Raw genomic sequence first — 21,710 nt, 5'->3', positions numbered from 1 at the left:
ATTGACCAATTAGGATTAATCATGTTACCAGTTCAAAAAGGGGAGGAAAACCCCCCAAACACACCTTGTTTTTTTGAAGTTGAAGTCGCTTCTGTGACTTTTTCTGATTTTCTTTCTCACTGCTGTCCAGATTCGCAAATTTGGATGTTGCTTCCTGTGAGGTGGAAGAGAATTAAAGGTAATTAATGGAGGATCCAAGTGGTAGATAAACTGCCAACTACATGCATGCAAAATATTAAGCACATTTAACCAGACTAGCCAGCAAAAAATACTTGCTGTGCAGACACACGTGTCTATATACATGTTGATTTCCTGGGACTCGGATGCTGATTGAGAATTTCAGACAAAAATTACACAAGATGAATGTGAGGAAATTTTTCTGCAGAATGACTGTGGCCAAATCCAAGTGCTGCTGAAAATCTCTTGGGAGTTTAAATCAGAGAAGCTCAGACATACTTCAGGGGTCCTGATGATCTATCCAACACTCCTGAAGTCAGGATTTCTGGCTAATTACCTAATCAGGCCTGCTACAAGTAAATATCTCCATCTTATGTAATGCTTTGTTGTTTTTCTCAAGCTGCAACACTGAGATCCAGCGACTGTGGCTTACTGACTAATCCAAAACCATGCAGGAAATTAAAGGACTAGGTTTCCATCACCACAACTCCAGCGTTCCTATGAATGGATGAGATATTTCACCATAGTTCTTAAAACCTTTATTTCCCTGGATGCATAGGGGATGTTGGAGTTACATGTTTCTTCCAGTGGTTGCATAGATGTGTCACAAATCATTATCAATGTCTGTTCAGGAGGAGAGAAGACTGTCTGCTCTCCATGCCACCCAATCTGTTTCCAGTGACATTTTGCTTGCTCCACACTTAGATTTGCAGGAGGGACAGGCAAGGTCAAACATTACATCCCTTACAGGGGCTATTTATAGCAAAAGGGAAACTAAGTCTTTGAGGATTCAGTGAATATTAATCCTCCAAATGGTCCAAGATTAAAAGTAGGGAGAGGTTCTAGCTATTTTGTAGGATCTTTCTCCTCTCACTGCTTCCAAAATGTTTTTCAAATCTACTTAGGGCAGCTGGAGGGTGATTTACTGGGAGCCAGAGGTCTAGGCTCAGTCTGAGTTGTTTTGTCTTTTAATACTTAGTTAAACAGGCTGTTCTGAACACACATTTTCCGTCTACACTTATTATGGTCTCACCTGCTTTTAAATTTACCTACAGATGTTGATAAATGGATTATAAACAAAACAGACTGACAGATGTGAATGTGTTCACCCACCATTCCTGAGCAAAAAACAGTGTTTCGGATCCTAAGGCAAGAGGCTGAGGGATAGATGCCAAACTGGCTGGACAGAACTGCCAAACAATAACTGGTTCGCAAGTTTATAGGAACTGTTTTATGTAAATGGGAATAACCTGCCACAAATATTTCTTAGTTTTTGCAGAATATAACCTTTCCCTGCCATTTCTCCTCACCCCTTTCAGGCTCCTGAGCTTACTGAGGTTCACTCACAAGAGTGGGTAAGTCAAAATGTTCCACACAGAGCCCACTTTGCTGTCCATCTGGCCACACACAGAGTAGAAAGCCTGTTCCTTTGGAATTCCCAGCCCTGCTTCCTTGTTCTAAGAAAGGTAGAGGATAGTGGGATAAATATCTTGGATTGATTCCTCAGTTGAAGCTGTGGCATTGTTCCAGTGACCTCATGGGCTGAGGGGCTGCAAGACATGCTGCCCACCCAGATCATGCTGCCAAAACCTTCTGCTTGTGGCTATCCAGGTTAAAGCTACTGATTCATCCAGGAACAAGGAAATCAACTTTCAGCCCAGCAAAAGGTTCAGGTTTTACAGACTGCTCTTCCCTAAAGCACCACATAAGATCCTTGAGGAAGAAATGAACTTTGGCAGTTGGCTTCAAAAACGGTTAAACCTCAGATTTTGTTGAGATCACAAGCTTTGAATTCACTGGTTCTCACCTTCATCAGCAGCTCCCTACTTGTCAGATAATTGTCATGATCTGAGAAGATCTCAGACAGCTCTTCATACATCAGCAGGATGTCCCTGCACAGGAGAAGATTAAATAATTTGTGTCATTACCAAGCACTCTAGAATCCAATCAAATTTCTGTTTCTCGCTCATTAGTCGTTAACAATTCAACTTATAAAAGATAACAACACCAAAATACATCCAATGAGATGCTGCACATCTCCAGGGAGCCCTGGTGGGATATTCTGGTGCTCCAGTTGAGCCTTATCTGACAGCAAAGAAACACCATCAGCAGTCCCTTGGCAGGGCTTTCAACTGTCTGTGCAGTGTGAGAATGGATCAGGGGATACAAAGGAACAGAAAAACAGCTGAGAGGGAACCCAAGTTCTTAATTTTTGCCCTATTCCGTGCGTTCTGGAAAGCTGGATGCATTTAAGTGTATGAGTAGTTTTTTGCCCAACACTATAAACACAAGGTAGGCAATATTTTTATCAGAAACACAGGGCAGCAGAAGGAAAATCACACCTCTGTGGAGAGGAAATACAGAAGGATACTGCCTAGCAGAGTGATATTTTAAGTTATCAAAGGCAAGAAATCTTGTTTCCCCAAACTAAATGAGCAAAGCACCATCTTTTCTAGACAGCAGCTTCTGGCATCTGTGGGGCAGGCAGTAAATATTATTAACACAATAGAGTATTCCCCTGGAAGAAATACTGTCTTCAATACCAGATTTTGTAGTTTGAGAATATATTTTATGCAAATATCAGCACCAGAAGAAGAGTTGGGACAATTTGTAGCAAGCTAGATCTCCTCAAGCTTTATGGGAGAGAAGACAACAAGCAAAGATCATGGTGACCTGGGAGCAGTGAGCATAAGCTGGGTGAGAAGTCAGTGCCATAGTCTATCTAGAGAGGTTGTGAAAGACCCAATATGCTAAAAAGGACAGAATCCAGTACCCCCAAGGGCCGACTGTCCCCTCAACAGGAAAGAAGAGCTCACAGAAGGGGTCTGAGCCTCCCAGGAATTGGAGGTTCTTCTGACAGGACCCATATCAGTGAAGGAACAGAACAGGAAGAGTGAGAAGATGAAAAGAAAGAGCACTGAGCCCTGTGGCCCTTGGGAATTGAGGGAGAGACTTACTTTGAAACACACATCCAGGTGGTCTTTAGCCGATAGATGGAGTTGGACTGCAGAGCTGAAATGATGGCCCTCAAGGAGGAAAAATTCTTCAGGATCCTACATTCCTGTGAAAAGAGCAGTTGGAAACACAGAAGCATCAAATGCCAGCACTACGCAGACCTTAGTATTCCTCTTTCTGAGCCCTCCCATGCCTGCTACACATTCTCACTGCTGAGCAGCAGCTGTGCAAATACTGAACATCAAAAATATCATTCCTCACTCTAGCCACTAAACACATCACAAGCTTTGGCATCTAGGTCTTGTTTTCCTCACTTTCATGTATTTGTGGTGTCACAGCTTCCAGTTGCCAAGTAAAAATAAAATTGGAACTGAGTCCATGAAGCCATGGTGAAAGGCACAAAGGTTACACTTCTTAAAAAGCTCTTTATAAGTACTAATCCCTTTTTTACCCCTTTGGGAGAAAACCAGGCTTTGCCTCTTTATATGTGGTATTTAAAATGTAAACCCTCAATCATCTCAGTGTCAATTAAAAATAAAGATATGCAAAGGAATAACCTGTTATTCAAGTATGTGCACACTGTTAAAAGAGAAAAGCCTTCCCAGCTCTTACAGAGTTGGGATCAAATCTGAACAGAGATACTGCTTCATGGACGTGTCTTATGCACCTACTCTGTGGCAAATGCTTGGGTGGAAAAGGATAATGAAAAACTCAAAAAAGTAGCACAGATTACTCATAAAGCAGAGGGAAAAAAGGAGGAAAGTCTGGGGCCAAAAAAAAGTCACATAACAGCTCTTCTACAGAGACTGACATGTTAAAGAAAGAGACCTTTCTTTTTTGTTCAACCTGAAATTTAGGTTGGGGAAAACATGAATTTAGAGGCACAAATTATGAGCTTTTCTTCTTTCTTTGCAGTACAACAGGAGTTTGAACTGGAAGATCTCATTTTGAACCATCCTGACTTAACTGGATGCTGTATAATTTAGAGCACAGTAGGAATTTTATTTAATACTGGATTTAGTGTTCTCAGTGATTCAACTAACTGCAGACTAAACTTGAGCAAGCTTCCATTTGCATGTAAGAATAATTTTTAGAACTGGTTTTAATAACTTCGTTTCATGTTGTGTCCTTCACAGAAGGAAAACCAGAAAGAATCCTGTGCAAAAACAGCTTTGATTTTAAAAAAAATAAGCTTAACAGGACATAAATGATTCCATTTTTACTTCTAATTTTTAAAGAAAATACTGTTTGAATGCAATTGGCCGTTCAGGAACCTTAGATCTAGGTGGAAAGGCGTGGCAGTAGAGAAAATATTCAGTTTATCTTTTGAACTGAGAAAATGGATCCAAAAGCCACAAAGAGAGAACAAATGTGGACTCCATGCTGCTGAGTTTAGTTGTCAGTGAGTAACTCCACTTCAACGCGTGGATTATTTTCTACTTCAGGCACCTAACTGCTCAAAACACTCATTTGCATGCACAAAGCATATATCTTTCTTCAGAAGTGGGCAGCTAAATATATGTGCACCCCAGCTGCTGTACATGTGCCATTATTCTGCAGTGTGCACATACATTTTTCATGCGTATCATGCTAGGACTGGAGCATTTAATGAATTAAGTAAAGGGAGAAGCACAGAAGGTATGAATTAAGTAAAGGGAGATGCACAGAATCAACAGGGGTGTAGAACAAAGTTCTCTATCCACAGAGAGAGGAATGAGGGCAGTGCCTTTCCTGACTTCCCCAGGCCTCCCTTCTGCCTTGGGATGATGATGAAGTTCTGTCCAGCCTGCCCAGGAAGAAGGCCCTTTTAGCTGGTGCCCTCTGCAACTTAGATCTGCATGTAGATATTGGAAATCAAATTTCCTAATCTCTTCACACAGGCAATAAAGCATCCATCAGATGATGATAAAAACAAGCAGATGTAAGTGCCACAGGAGAGGTCCAAACTTTCACCATGCTAGCTTCCTGAACCATGCAGTTGCCAGAGCTCAGGTGCCAGGACTGAATGCTGCCTCTGGAAGCACGTAAGTTGCCACACTTTTTCTGACTGTTCTGCATAGCTCAGAAAGAATCCACATGATTCTTAGAAGTCAACACACATCCACATGGAAGTGCTTGAAATCATCTCTTCCAGAGAGGTCTTGTTTATTGCCAGCTGCCCAGTGCCTGAGGGGAATTAGGAAAGTTACAGTAAAATATTAAAACCTAGGAAATTAGCAAACTAGAGTTATGGAAAGCAGGCATGGGAAAAAACCCTTCTTGCAAAGATTAGGAAAAACATGATAAAAACATAGAATCTGCTACAAGATCCTCTTGGAAGCTCTGCTGATGCACATGGAGGACAGGGAAGTGATTCCACATGCTGTTGAAGTTCTGCCTGTCCAGGCCAGTGGCCTCCCACGATGGAGTGATTCCATCAGTGGACAAGGGAAGAACTACTGATATCAGCTATCTGGACTTCTCTAAGATTTGGCATGGCCAAGTATCAACCCCATTTCCATGGTGGGAAAGAACTGAGGAGAGGAAGGGCAATATTCATTTGGTATCACAAAAAAAATCAGTTAAAAATTGAAAGAGCTAAGATGGTCTTGGACCAATGTATACAATCCCTTTCTCCTCTCCCAACTCCTTCACTCCAAGACACCCAAAAAACATTAAACAGCATAAATGCTTTACATGTGCAATTTTAATCCACTTCTCAATGATCTTGGCTCTCTGCTGGATTTTGAGCTCCCTGGTCCCCAGGATAGTGCTGATGACACATTTAGTGACTGCATTGAACTGAGTGATGGTGGCCCTGACAGTTGGAGCCAGGTTCTTGTTTTCCTTCTTATCCCTTTGAGACCAGATGGATCCCAAACAGTGGTAGGGCACAACTCTTCTGAAGAGCATCTAGAGTGAAACAGAGGTGTGGTAAGCCAGCAGGTTTCTCCTAAATCTCTTATCTACAAGAAGAAATACAGGTTTAGAGGACAAATTTGATCTAAATCTAATATGATACTTAAACGTAAGCATTATTTCTCCCTTAGTTTAAAATATACTTTGGCATACTCTTTTACAAGTTTGATGCCCCAAAAGAACTGTCAGCTAAGCAATACTGGGAAAATAAGGGACACCTTTATATCAGCTGCATAACCAAGATAAATTTTTTTTATATAATGATATTTAGAAGGAAATTGATACAGACAAATGAAAATCTGAGCACTACACTCCAGAGTACCTAGACATCTTTAAGCCAAGTAGTGATATAGTTAAAACGTGCTATTTCTCAGTGCCAATAACTTTTGCAAAAAAACTACACATTAAAAAAAAATTACAGATGGAAAAACCCCAATGACTGAAATAGCTGGAACAACCAGAGAGCTGTGTTCTGTGTGCCAGCAGCAGTCCTGTTCTGGAACTCTATATTTAAAGCAATATAACTTTAAAAAAATTATTATTCTATAAAGTTATGCAATACTCTACATACCACATCCATGTATGTCAACTGTTCTGCCACAATGTGGTCTTGAAAAGAGGAGAATTCTTCTGGATTGCTGATCTCCAGTTCCTCTCCATCAACCAGGTCACTGGAGGAAGTGCTACAAAACCCATCTGGCCAGAATGGAAAACAACACTGGGTAAATTTATACAGCAAACAATGAGTCAAAGAAGGTATTTATTTTGCAACATCACTGTATTACAGCAGAACACCCCAAGGGTCCTGCCTGATGTAATGGCCCCACTGTGCCATATGAGTGAGAAAAATGACCAGAAGATTAAACTGGCAAGGAAAAAGTAGAATAAAAAGAAATCGAACAAATCTTAGCAGAGAAGTGGATTGAGCCATTTGCTAATTATTCTTCTGAAAGACAAAAACACCACCCCAACAAAAATTCCTTACTGACATTGCACAGTTTTGTTAATCTACTTTTCAGTATTTATAATCTGAAAAAAACCCTTTCAAACTACAGAGGCATGAGGCTGTAGTTATACCCCCAAAATACTGCATTAGGAATGCTCTTCTATCCAGAAATAAACAAAGATACCTGATTTTGTGGCACCCTTTGTGGCTACATGGGCTATATTGAAGAGAGTTTATTTCAGCAACTTTCACCTTTTCTCTAAGGGAATTTTTCCCAGGAAATAGAATACAGTAAGCACCTACAATATTCTGTTGAATGTTTCTTCTAAACCTGCACTAGGCAGCAGAGAGGAGGTAAGAAAGCAGAACTGTCCTCACTGAGGGACCTGACCCAGTACAGAAAGGAAAGGGTTCCACAGCTGCTGCCATGTCACCTTTTGGCTCCCGGAAGTTGGGAAGAAAAAAATTCAAGCACCAAGAAATATGCCTTTGTTTCCCATGGCAGAGGAGGAAGTCAAACAGAAACTCTTAAAATAAACCCCAATCCCTTTTACTGTAGGGCAACAGTAACTCCATTAGGACAGAGAAAAAAATAGGGACTTGTCAGAAGACTAATAACCAAAGTACTGAGTTTACTACTGGTGAGATTTCATTTACAAAAACAAAGCGTGTTATGCAAGACTTCATACCTAGTTAAACCAGAGCATTAAAGCAACAGCAGATAATATGATAGAGAATCATTGTTTTTCAAAATACTTCATTGTTCCTTCCTCCAGTAATTAACAGAACATAACCACCAATGTAAATTGTGACAGTTTTGATGTAACAAGTTATGTCTACAGGCTGATTTCCATCTGTACATTTGAATTGCACAATTTATTGGCAGAACTCACTGGGGTAAATGGAGACCTCTGTTCTAGTGCTACTTTTCCTGTTTTGTAACAATTAGCATAATTAAATGGACATGCACTGGACTGCTACAAGAATCTCACTCCTTCTGCCTTTGTAAAACCTCCGTTTCCTTTTGGCTCTTGAAATTCAACTGAAAATCCTCACCACTGAGCTGCAGCCCCATCCAAAATCTCATGATTAATCTCATGCTTAATCTTTAAGCATGCTTAAAACGAGGTCCTGAAGCACGGTGTAACTTTTCCTTTTCTTTTTTTTTTATTCCTCTTTTTCTCCTTCACAGATATGTAACCAACCCTACTGTCCAACAAGCTGGAATCCCCTTGTACTCAAGCATCTCATCATCTTAGGACCCCTCTGATCCACTCAGCCCTCTCAAAGTCTGACTGCCTCTTAACTGCATCGAGAGTAAGCACGTGCTCCTTCTGACCCTTCAACCTCTGTCCCTCCTTGTTTTGCTTGCTCAACCTGCAAGAATTGAGGCTAGAAGCAGCTTTTATCTTCCTATCTAGTACTGCAATCTAATCTACTGGCATAGCTGATGGAAGCACAGAACAGAGGTTTGATTACCCAAATCAAGCTGTAGGATTAGAGCCCAGATTTCAAAATTCAGAACCCAGCAGGAATGCTTTGGACAGTAATTATCAATGATTGCAGAAAATGTATCAGGAATTTTGAAAGAAAATGTACAAAGATGGAGCTCTGATAAAAGTAAGACAACCCTAAAACTCTTCTCTGCAGACCCCACAGCTTAATTTCATTACCCTCCTCTTATTTTACTCTAATAACCACCCTCTATTCTGCCACAACTAAGAAAACGTTATCATTCCTACTGGTCCACCTCTGACTCAAAAAAGAATGTTTCAGCTATCACTTGAGTAAACAAATACAGAAGCTGGGCTAATGGGAACTTCTGTTCACTCTGAAGAACAGATGAACCCAAATATACTTCTCATGAGTCATCCTTGTTTGAGCTGGGGCAACCCAACACAGGAAACATCAGCACTATCAGTATCTCAGCCACCCTGTTCCCTTACCTGTGCTCAATAAAGGCCTGGGCATTTCTTTTTCTGTTCCTGTCACAGTTATTTTGGCATTTTGTAGTATTATGCATTGGCATGGTATTTCTGGAACACTCGGCAGATGTAATTTTTATGGAATGAAAGCAGGTTTTTTTCTGGCATTTCCTTTATGATTTATGGCATGAATTATTCCCTCTCACCCCTCTACCAGAGCTAGAAGTTGATTCCAGTTCTCATTCACACCCTACGTGAGCTCTTCCCACTTCCCAGCTCTGCCACAGGAAGCTTTCTGACCAGGATATGGGGATGTGTGTGACTACAGTTCACTATTGTTCTAGCAGACTGTGACTCCCTATAACGTAAGATTTTCCTCTGTCCTTGGATACCAGCAGCCAGCCACTCTAATAGGAAAAAACATCCACAGGCACTTCCTTTGACAAGACAGTAACTAGGAAGAAAAGCTGCAGGACAAAGCTTGTGACTCAAGCTGTATTTTGTCACAGCTCTGTGTTCCGTTTCTTGTTTGCTTGGGGTTTTTGGGAAGGGGTGGGGGGAGGTTAAGTGAGAAGCCCAGCTGGACAGCAGCTGTGTGTTTTAACTCAGTGGCATGGGAAGTGTGCTGACAATTAACTAGTGGGCTGCTGTTGGAATGTCAAAGCATTGGTTAAATATTAGAGAAGTGTTGGATTTCCCAAGTCACCCCAGGATCAACAGACATAGGCACCTCACACTGTAACACTATTTCTTCCCTCACAGAGCCTGCAGCCTCACACATAGATTGTGTTTCCTTTTAAAAAACAAAAATAAACCCAAACAAGACAAAAAAAAAAAGACAAAAAGGCTGGTGAGCCTCACAATGTTATTGATAAGCATGAGAAGTGGTGAAATGTACTCCACATAAATTCCTGGGGCATCTTACAGTCTGGGAGGACAGAAAGAGAGAAGGGAATGGTAACTCACCAACAGCTTCTACTTCTTGGTTCTGAAACTGCTTCAAGAGGTTCTGCACCCTACTCTCCATGTCAGAATTTGGCATATTGTTCTTCAGATAATCCAGCAACTTCAGCAAACACATGTAGTCAGGGGGCTCCCTGAAATCATCCGAGCACTGATCAAGCCAGGCCCGTAAAACTGATGCTATTTCACTACAAGTAAACAGAGAGAACACAGTGTTTGCATCCAGATAGAATTAAGTGTATCTGTATCCAATAGAACAAGAAACATGAGACATTCACAGTCCACCTGAAGTATCTGTGCTGAGCTGTACCACAGCCATGCTTAACAACCATCAGACATTACACACACACTATCAAAAACACAAGGTAATTTCTTGGGCCACTGGGAAAAGCTCAATGTTTGCTCCATAACCACTCCCTAGGATGTGGGAAAAAAGCAGGGAGGAAACAAGGTATTCATGGCTCCTTCCCAGTGGAAATGCTAAATCAAATGCTTCTTCTGTAGCCTTTCATCAGCTGCAGAGTCTAAGGACCACACAGGAGCTGCATATCCCTCCATGCCATATTTCCCCCTTATCTACAATCTACAATGCCTGCCTGCTCATGAAACTGTGGTTTTCATGGAAGAAAAAGGAGACAATCCCAACCTAATCCCCACAGGCACACACAGTGAGTGGGATTGCCTCATCTGGGAGGATGAAACCCTCGCTGCAGCACAAGGCTGCCTGTGCCAGAGTCAGTCTGGGAGTGCCAAGAGAGCTGAGCCTAGGAGACACAGTGATCCTGCTAATCTTAGTGATTAAAACTGTATCAGCAGAGTCTTGATTTCATCTTCAGCACAAACCAAGGAGGGACTGTCAAATTACAGCATGCAAAAAGGGTGTCCTGCTCATGCTGGAAGAGCAGGAAAAAGATACTTAAGGAGTTGTAGGACCATTGGACCTTGCTCAGGGAAGTTATCCTAGACTTTCTTAGATACATGCAGCTAAAAGAACACCAACCCATCAACAATCCTTGTACTTACTGAGGGGGATGAGGCGAAAGCAGAGCTGATGATTCAGCGTGGTTTCCACCCTGCCTGAAGCGGGGTGATTGGTTTGTTTGCTCTTTCTGATTTATGTAGGTTTTCATCCACACCCATCTGTTAGATTGGTACTTAGATACTGCACAATATATGCTTGTGGGAATGCCCTTAGATGCTGTATTTGAAGGGATTTATCATCATTTCAACTTGATTTTGTAAAAAAAATAAAGACAATTTAAGCTATGGTTTTCCAGAAATAATCTGCAATATTGTTGACAATTTTCAACTCAGTGTAGCAAAAATAGAAAATTACTAAAAAATAACCACTTTTCTTAAAACATTAACCGCCTTATTTTAGAATAAAAGCCACAATAAACACCTAAACTTCCTGAGAAAAAGGCCCTGAACTTTCCATGTCTCCAAAACCATTCCTGTACCTCAAGTCTCTTCTAGCATAGGAAACTGTATTGGAGCTGTGTACTGGCACATTCCTGCTGCAAGCTGGGAAACCATATCAGTCTCTAGTTAACTCAGCTGCTCAGCAGCACCCAAAATATACAAATAGTTAAGAAATGGTAAAGAGAGTTTCTCCCACTCTATGTGTCTCATCTGAATTGTGTAGGTTTTCCACAAAACTCAATTAATTTTTAATACCAGACAGATTTCATACACGTTGCATCCATTTAAGTCTGTTTCTTTCCCTTCTTGTTCTGATAATGTGGCAACTTTGAATTTTCAGTTTAAGTATTTGGAAATCTATTGGTAATGTTCTTTGGTTAGGCTTGCTGACAGGAGAAATGCTGGAATTGCAATTTCAGAGGAATGAAATGTATTTACAATCAAAAATTAACAGGCAAACATGTTCTGTCTTTCAGGTTTCATTGCAAGCTTTAGCATTACCAACAGTGCCAGACCAGCTCCACATGCCAAGGTTAGGAAAGACGACAACAGGTAGATGCTCCCAGACTCTCCTGCCACCCTCCCAGTTTCATTTGTCCTCTCTAGCCCCACACACACACCCAGAATGCTGTCACATCAGCACCAACAGTCACAAACACCACTGTTCTATGCCCAGTGTTTTCCTCTCACTCCCACCACAGGCAGGGAACACTGTGCCTCAACTCCATGCCCAAATAGTCTATTTCCTCCTGCTCCGTGCTCCTTTTCCCCGCCCACATCACAAACCATCATCCCCCCTGGTCCCAACACCAAAAACCAGGCTAGGTATTCTATTCCTACAACTATTTACCAATTCAGCCATTCTTTGGAAGGAAGAGCCTCTCCATGGGGCAAGTTCTTGTACTATTATTATTCACACACTCCCTACACTAAACTCCGTTTCCAGAGGCTTGGTTGGTGGCCACTTTCTTAAACTGAACAATAAACAGAGCTAAAGACAGATACAGTCTCCCAGAGCAGGGTGAAGAGTTCACAGCTACAGACACTGAATTTGCAAGCAAAATCATTTCAGTCAAGAGGGCAAATAGGAAAGAGAGAAGAGGTACACTGTGCCCTAGTGATCTCCTGCTGCCCAGCCTTTCTACTGGAGCAAGGAATAGTGCAGTTTTCCAGAAATGGGCTGGACACTTGCCCATATCTTGCAGTAGCTTTATATTTGCTGCCCTTGCAAAGAAACTCTGTACTCAACAGACTCAGATAGGAACAGGGGCCTTCCCAGAGCTCAGACAGGGTTCAGGCAAGAAATACTACATTTTTCATGGACTGATTATGAGGTATAAATTCTTCCTTTCCTGCCGATAAAAAAAAAACCCTCAGTGCTTAACTCCTGTGCTGCTGGCCACAGACTCCAGGCTCTGCTAAGCAATGCTTTCTAGTTTCACACCTATCAGAAAGCCTTCTGATTTCTACACCAGCTTTTCTTGGATTCCATCTCCAAAGGTTTCAGTCTCCAAAACCTATCCAGGTAGGTGAAGTGTATCTGAGCCTGTTGTTCACAAAGTGGGACCAAGAACTCACCCACCCTCCTCTGCCCATAAGCTGCACAGAAGGTGACAGGGCTGTGGCAGCTCCAAGTCCTACAGCTCTGCCAGCTCATCAGGGCACAGTGGAGGTGACAATGAGACCCTCCCACCACACTGGAATTCTGCCTGGCCTTGTCTCTACGGGGAAGACAACTCTAACAGTCCTGACAGGATTCGATAGGAATTAATGACAGAATTTCACAGAATCATGGAATTAACTAGGTTGGAAACAACCTTTGAAATCATCAAGTCCAACCTATGACCTAACACCCCCTCAGCAACTAAACCATGGCACTGAGTGCCATGTCCAGTCTTTTTTTAAACACTACCAAGGACAGTGACTCCACTACCTCCCTGGGCAGACAATTCCAGTGCCCAATCACTCCTTCAGTAAGGAATTTTTTCCTAATATCTAACCTGAACTTCCCCTGGCATTAGCTTAAGACAGTGTCCTTTTGTTCTGTCAGTGATTGCCTGGGAGAAGAGACTGACCCTCTCCTGACTACAGCCACTTCTCAGGAAGTTGTAAGGTCTCCCTTAATAAAAGGCATCCTTTTTTTTTTCCAGGCTAAACAACCCCAGCTCCCTCAGTCGTTCCTCACAGGGTTTGTGTTCCAAGCCCCTCACCAGCCTCATTGCCTCCTCTGGAGGCTCTCAAGTGTCTCAACGTCCTTCCCAAACTGAGGGCCCAGAACTGGACACAGAACTCCAGGTGTGCCCTCACCAGTGCTGAGTACAGGGGGAGAATGACCTCCCTGCTCCTGCTGGCCACGCTATTCCTGATACAGGCCAGGATGCTTTTGGCCCTCTTGGCCACCAGGGCACACTGCTGGCTCATGTTCAATTGGCTGTTGACCAGTACTCCCAGGTCCCTTTCCTCCTGGGCACTGTCCAGCCACACCATCCCCAATGCCTGTAACGTTGCAGGGGTTTGTTGTAGCCAAAGTGCAGGACCTGGCACTTACACTTGTTAAACCACAATTTCCGACCAAAAAGGCAAAAGCAGTGTTTTCATCCCAAAACAATTATTTCTAAAGAATGAGAAGGGAATCTCAACATTTAGGGATAATAAGGGTAACCTCAACTGCAAGAAGAGCTTAAACGATTAATTTTTTAAAAATTCTGTAAGAATGTGCACAAAACTACTTATAATTTGCCAAATACATTCTTAAATCCATCAAGAAAATACTCATTACAGACGGCTATTCCCTTTCCTCCAATGTCCAGGCAGTAACTCTCAGGCTTGCTTGCACAGACTAAATTAAGCCACCTGTATTTTCTCAGTTTTGCTTGTTAAATCAGAGGTAAAATGTAAGTAAACCACAAGAAGAGACTGCTCTGAGGGTGGCTTCTCATACCCAGTTTGTTTATAAATACCATCCTAATGATGACTTCCAGCAAATGGTCCGCTCTTTCTGATTTGGAAAAAACTTGTTAAATAACATATGGGAGACTTTTGCTGGGACGCACATAAAGCCACTAAGGGAAGAGCTTTGCTACCTTGTTTTAATTGAGATGCCAATCATTTTTTATTTATTTGATTTTCTGCTTGGTTCTGGTTGTTTTCATAACTCTCCCACTTTTCCACTGCCCTTTGTTTGACTCTCATGTAACCACACTAGATTCTGATGTTATTTCAGCTTAACTTTCTTTACTGGAATGAATGCTTGTTGCTCTCCCAAATACATCTCCCCACCATGGATTTCCCAGGCATCAGAAGCTCCCAGACAATTTACTTCCATTTGTCTCACTTTCCTTTGGTGTCTATTGTCCTTGAGTACAATCTTTCAGGCCCAGTTTTACTTCTGCAGTGCTGTAACTGTGCACATTGCTTTCCAGTGGGACTGTTTGGTTCAGAAGGAACCAAAAGACAAGGCTTTGGTCAGGAAGATCTGAACGCATAAAAAGCCATGGGAGAATGTTTGCTTGTCACTATGAAAAACTCCAAATGCTGTGGTACTACACTGAAGGTTTTGGTACTTGCTGTTTTAATACAGAAGAGGGGAGGTGAACAAGACATGCAAGACATGCCACGTGGTCACTGAGTAATTCCTTAATTTTCTCTATTTGAACTATTTCCCCCAAATGCTGGGGAATGAAACAAGGTTTCAGTTTAGCTTAAAGTTGCTTTGTCTGTGTTTTTCAATTCTGCTACATTCCAAGTTTTAATAACAAATAAATTCCACATTTTGATAATAAAGCCAATGCAACTATGAGCTGACATTCAAGACAAGCAAAAAATTCCCAAGTATTTTAATTAATTTCTGTGGCCTGTCATCCATCTAAGGGAAAACACCACCAATGGACGCCAAACCAGCAAACCAAAGCCAGTAACAGAAGGAAACCACAGCCTTGTAATCCAAGAGGAAGTTTGAAAGGACTTTTTGCTGTTACTCAAGGATTCAGAAGCCATGGCAGTACTAATGATAGACCTATGGAAAGCAAACAAACAAACAATTATGGTTCAATTTTACAGACCAATATTGTGTGTCTCTCGAAAAACCTTTCCTGCATGTAACCCCAGGTTTGTATTCCTGTATTTTTGAGTAAGGTCTCCAAGGAACTAGATTCAGTTACCATTAAACTTTTTGAACCAAATGCAAACATCGCAGGCAAGCCTGGACTGCCAGCCTGGACAGCTTTTTGTGTCTGGACGGTAATGAATCACTTCTGGGTACTGCACTGGCACAAATCATTAAAACTGGTGGCAGTCAGCTCAGTACCTCTCACTGATGTACTACCTCAGCTCCCCAGGTGTCACAGGCTTAGCAAGGGATTCAAGTGCCATGGCCTGGCTTGGGACACTCACAATGCCCAGAGACATCTCAGGATCCTGCGGAGCCACTGAATCCCAGAAGGTACAAGCTGCTACAATATTTTATATTGTGAAGGCTTTATGTTCCTTTCTCAGTTCAAGTCTTTTGCCTGGTCTTCAACGTCAACCTTTGGGGAAAGCAGTGTCTGTTCTTTTAACACACCACCTCTTTAAATTCATAGAGCCTTTGGGAGCAGCTATCTGCCAGAAATGGACTAATTGCCCACTAATCAAAATTCCAGAAATCAAAAATAACACTGTCCTTCACTAGAGAAGGAAAACACCACGAGTTGTTCCACAGATCATCCTGTATAGAAAACCCAACCTCTTAACAGAGTTAACTGAGGAACTGGTCTGCTCCAAAGAGAAATCAGTTGATAGGTTCTATCACCAAAAGCATTATTTCTATCTCCTGGGCAGTGCATTTTGCCATTTGGGGAGGACTGAAGGCCCCACACTGCATCAATTGCTTGGCTTGCTGACCCCCTTCCCAGAATACATAAAGGTGCTGAAGATCTCAAGGAGGTGACTATCCCATTCAGGTTTTCCACGATTCTGCCTGATGAGGTGCAACAAGCCTTCACATTAGACATGGGTAAGAGAAAGAACTACTTTTTGCTTTCTTTCCTCATTTGCTTTTCATCAGGTGACATGTACCAAACAACACATTTGAACTATACAACCTTATTTAAAAGGCAAGAACATAACCAAATTATGGCAGAAATTTTATGAGCCTCTCTTTAAATCTTAATACAATTAATCATGCTGATAATTTGTTTGTGTTTAATATATATATGGTTTTATTCTGAATTGTCACACACTTTGGTGTGTTTCACATTTTTTTGAATGTGAACAGAAGTCAGTCCTGAACTAAAAACCATGCAGAGAAGACAGAAGACTCCAAAGACAACAACAACCTACAATGAGAAGGGAAGTCTGTCACCCCTTGACACAAAAACATGCAGCATGACACATAGCACAAGGCAATCTTGTTGATATGTTAACAGGAAGAACAAAAAAATTACTTACAAGAGTTAGAGGGTCAAATAAGCTATTCCTTTCAACTCCCTTACCAGACAATTAAGAAACACAGCATCACATTCCTGGAAACACAGGTTGAAGTCCACCTAACTCAGATGTTTAGCTGGAAAATATGACCCTTTCTGGACTTTAGTCTTCTGTTACTTGTGATGATGAACTGTCTGACTGACTGAAAGTAGTGAGAAGTGTGAAAAGCAAGTTACTGAACATGAAAAGCTAAGGTGGGTTCTGACAGGGAACGAAAAAGGCAGGTTATTAGAAGCTTACAAAATGTTTGATGGTTTTGATGAGTTTACTCACAACTCTAAGATCCAAAGTATTTTGAAAAGCATGGCAATTTTGTTTAAACCACATATTAGATGTAATTAAATCAGATCCCTGCTGAAAAATACAATTTTTTGACCACTCCAGCAGCCCAAAAAATGATAATGATGTTCAAGTGAAGAGAAAATCCCCTTGACAGAAGGGGTCATAGGAGGGCACGTTTCTGAACACAGCTGAAGTGATCTTGGGTCAGTAACAACTACACATCACAGCAGCAGTCTGGAATCACTATGGGATCTGGGAACAGAAAGGCAGGCTTAAAGCTCCCACAAGCCCCTCTAACAAGGCTGTGCCACAAATGTACTCAAGCCCTAGGTTAGGATTTGCAAGTTCTGAACACTGAAGCAGGTACATAAACACTGTGTGGGATATTCACATAATTTAAAAAAGAACAGATCATTAACATCAGGCATTCTCCTCAAAATACATCATAATTCCATACTACAAGTGCAAAAAGAACAGCGAATTTCGATGTAGAATGCAGTAGTAACCTGTGGGCTTACAGAGCACCACACAGGAAAATGTTCCTTCCACACATACCCTCAATTTTTACTCCTCCTTCTTTCAGGCTCCATGAGGTACTTAACAAGTCATAAACTCTCCTGCAGTTGTTTTTAACTTCTGCAGCATTTTTTTGTGTCAAACCAGTGGAAATGCTTTAAATTGCATCACAATTCTAATGGCCCAACTGGCTTTTTAAATCCTCTAAGCTGTCACAACAGGAATCTGATAAATGCAGAAGATCTCTGGCCACAGACCACAGGCTTCCCCATGAGATATTTTTCCTCTGAGAAATAAAGAGTTAATGGCAAGAAATAACAAGGCTCCACTGCTGCTTCCTCCTGTTTCTCCAAGTCATATAAAACCAAGAGCACAATTATATCATGTTTCTGTTCTATAAGAAAAGAGGGCAAATGCAATTATATTAGAATTATCTCAAACAAGAGAAAACCTGAACTACCAGAATATGTTTCACAACATGACTACAAAGCCAAACACTTTCCAGATACCATTAATCGTACCTAAGAGACAAGTAGCCAGAGCAACTGAAAGCAATGGAAATTTTCAGAGAAGGAACATGAATTCATATTTATATGGGATCTGTTTAAATATACCTGACAAACAACTTTGTTGACAACTTCATTGTTGAACTTCTTACAGACAAAGATTTGAGTAAAGATACCAAATTCACGCATAAAGGATATCTTATGAAAGCCAAAGGATCAAAATCAGCTGTTCTGAACTACATTAATGAAAAATCTGTCAGAAAATTCATCAGAAGTTGAGCTACCACAGGACTAGGACCACAGGCTCCATCCATGTGTCTGTCCCTGGCTGTGCAAAGGTGTTATGTGCCAAGAGGGAAAAAAGCATTGATGCAGCAGGAAGCAACTGACAAGGCTGGTAAACTATATGTATATCAGGAGGAAAATAATTTCACTAAAAACAAAGACAGAAACAAACCAAAACAAACACTCTCCTACTAAATGTTATTTGCTTGCACTCACCTGCAGGTGTAACAAAAAAGTTGATGCATTTTTCCCAAAGCCCAAGTGACACAGGTAACATCTCGATTACTTTCACCATTTTTCTCTCCATCTCACCATCAAAGTCCTCTGTGACCACAAAAAGTCAGCTGGAGGATTAATCCCACCATGGTTTATACTGGTGAAACTAATTCCTCACACCCAGTACAAATCTTTCAGCTATTCTGCATGAAGGATACAACTTTAGCTCATGTTTTATGACTGAAATCAGGGGATGTCAAATGGTTTGCCCAAAGTTGGAAGAGACCCTAGAGCTCAATCTGGATGGAAGTGTGGGAATGACTGGCTGGCTGTTATTGCTTCTACCCATGACATAATGCTGCCTCCTTGGTGCCTGTAACCAAGTTTTAATTACCAGCTTTTCTTTGAGGAGTTCTCATAGCAAAATGGAAGAAAAACATTTTACCAGCCAGGAAGGACTGAGGGTTGAGCTACTACATCAAGTCCCATGGGGCAAGAGGAACAGAAAACCAGTAATGCTGACAAGAATCAAACATTTTCATTCTGTAATCAAATATAACTACACATGCCACAGTGCATGTAAACCACAGATGTCAAAGTACGAATGCTGATGACCTAAGGCACATTTTACACCCAATGTCTAAAGATAAAACCCTAAGAGGATAGCCAAACCACCTTTTTTCTCATTTAAACTGCAGTTCAGAACAGCTTTGATATTTCTTTTGCAAATGAAGATGCCCTCAGAATTTAAATTTCACTCTAAAAGCACTGTAAATCACAGGGCACTAATGGAAAAGATCCATGCACACATGTTGCCTGAGTCACCCTCAGCTTTGCTGTAATGTACAGCAGGCATTGCTGTAATGACAATAAAATCACTCATAAGCAATAACCACTTGCTGCCACAGATAAGGCAGAGGAAACAAACACTCCTTGTTTGTTTAATTAGCAAAATGCTGGCCTAGATGTGTTCATCTCATGTTTAATTCCAAAATAATTTCCCTGCAAAAGATGACTGGATTGTATTATTGGATATGTTACAAGATAACGGACATTTGGCCTTTCCACATGCTTGTTTAAGCATGCAAACAGTGCTGTGAATTTTCAAGGGAAACAACAGCTCTGCTGCTCACATCCTCCTCCAAGACCAAATCCTGCCTGGGCTTGCTCCACAGTGAAATCCAAACTTACGCTCTGAGTACCATCTCAGAGTCCAAGGAATTCAGGTTTGCCACTTCTCCATGGCTTGAGGTCTCCAGGTTTCCAAACCTGAAAAAGGAGGTGGATTTTAGAAAAAACTCTAGTGAATAAAAGCAAATAGTTCTCTCCCGAATTTGCCCTAAACCAAGACAGCGTAATTTGTATACAATTACCATAAACAACTACAAAGTGCTTCCAGCTCAAACTACAAGGAATCTTAACAGGTGGGCAGAATTAAGGACCTTGAAGATTATTTCATTTAGGAGGGAAAATATCCTAAAGAAACAGCCAGTATCTTCCAACCTAATTTGTTAATTAATATGAATCAGCCTGCACACAGGAGGAATCAACCAGAACAATGTCTTTGCTCACAGCTCCAAGACCCTTCTGCCTGTTTTCACTTCATCTTTTCCCAGGGCAATATTCCAGTGTGCAACAGGACTGTAACAAAACCACCTTCCCTATACAGTTTCTGTGTCTCTAGCACCTGCCATTCCTAACAGCTCCAAGTGTTATTTCAAGGTTTCTTAGGTGACAAGTGCTAACTTTGTGCCCAAACTCCTGACATAAGTGAAAAAAGCCCACAATGCTGTGAAAACACCACTGGGAAACAGGGAACCCTGGGCACAACTCCAACAGTGCCAAACAGAAATCTCTTACCTACAAGGCACAACCCTGTGCCTTGCAGGCAAGATCAGGCACTTCATTTTTCAGCAGGAGTGCCCATTGTTTTGGATCTACAGCTCCGTAATTATCCATGAAGAATTCCATAGCTCCCTACAGGCAGGTTTAAGAATAAGAATACAAGCTGATTTTATCCATATAGGTTTATACATCTCAATTAATCTGAAGAGTTAAAACATGTGCATCCTTAATGCTTGTGCTACAACAACCTCGTAACATCAGACAGAGAGAACAGTTTTTGTTCCAAATGTTCATATCAGAACTGTCACAAACTGATCCAAAAATATTTCAATGCATGGAAGTGGTGGTAGTTTTATGCCCCTCTCAAGTATTGGTCTAAGGCTTTGAAAAAGAGAAATTAAGAATTAGGAATTAAGCATAAAGAAATGCTTGACCAGAAGAAGGGGTGGAGCTGACAAAAACCTATAATGATCCCACAAGAGCAAGAAAAGATAAAGAGCTAGAATACACAAACAGGATGCAAAGACAAAGGCACCACAGGATAAGGGGATTCTTTGGATCCCTAAGCCGGAAGGAACATCTGAAAGGTGGTCAAAGGACTAAAAAGAGCATGCACAAGAAGACAAGGTGAAAAGTCCAGCTAAGGAGGAAATTGCTGACCTCATCCCAAAGACACACACCCCCCCCCCCCCCCCCCCGCCAGACGACCACTGAACTGACCAAAACCGACCACTGTGCAGCCACAAAGGGGCGTGGAGCTAATTGTAATATGAAGTGAGGTGGAGTTAGGAAATGAATATGTATTAGGCGTGTTGTGCAACCCTAGTTTGTAAAGGATAAAAAGAGAAAGCCAAATCTAAAAGGTGTGCATGCTTTTTGGAGGTGCATTCCCCATGCACCTCAGTGCTGAATAAATTCATACCTACTCTTATAACTACTCTGTGAGTTATAGTTTTTCTATCGGCATATCATCTTCGTATATAAGAATCACAGACCTGTCGTTAAAGGGATAGGATTTCCATCTCCTACTCTGTAAGATGCCTAAAACATATCTTAGCCAGTAGACAAAATGCACTTTCCCCCTGCTAGAGAATTTTTTTAAAAGAAAAATTAAATTTTTATATTCAGTTTTCAAACCTTGCAGTTAATTTTTTGAGGAAAACTTATTGAGATGTGTCCCAATATCATTGTCCTACTATTGCATGAAATATTAAATACAACTTCGCAGAACATTAGGCACTTGTGTTTTAATCCCACTAGAGACGCAAGCTGGGTTTTACAGGAGAAATCTCTAAGACAGCAATAAAG

The 21,710-nt window shown here is 41.3% G+C and overlaps 1 protein-coding gene across 3 annotated transcripts in view; it reads right to left on the bottom strand.

The window, feature by feature from the left end:
• RGL1 (ral guanine nucleotide dissociation stimulator like 1) overlaps nt 1–21,710 on the bottom strand; it is a 55,129-nt gene that overhangs the window by 7,988 nt on the left and 25,431 nt on the right. For 2 of the 3 annotated variants that reach the window (XM_023931627.2, XM_023931628.2), the window contains exons 4-10: nt 19,749–19,826; nt 9,868–10,052; nt 6,602–6,726; nt 5,809–6,024; nt 3,135–3,238; nt 1,985–2,069; nt 65–154 (exon numbers count right to left, since the gene is read on the bottom strand). In XM_023931627.2, coding sequence (XP_023787395.2) covers nt 65–154; nt 1,985–2,069; nt 3,135–3,238; nt 5,809–6,024; nt 6,602–6,726; nt 9,868–10,052; nt 19,749–19,826 — 883 coding nt within the window. Of the gene's footprint in view, nt 1–64; nt 155–1,984; nt 2,070–3,134; nt 3,239–5,808; nt 6,025–6,601; nt 6,727–9,867; nt 10,053–18,557; nt 19,827–21,710 lie in introns of all 3 variants that reach the window. The other variant, XM_086842706.1, reaches the window with a different exon arrangement.

The sequence above is a fragment of the Cyanistes caeruleus genome, chromosome 9 (genome assembly GCF_971803275.1).
Source record: "Cyanistes caeruleus chromosome 9, bCyaCae1.hap1.1, whole genome shotgun sequence".
In the NCBI taxonomy this organism is placed as follows: Eukaryota; Metazoa; Chordata; class Aves; order Passeriformes; family Paridae; genus Cyanistes; species Cyanistes caeruleus.
This window is presented reverse-complemented; position numbering and strand designations above follow the sequence as displayed.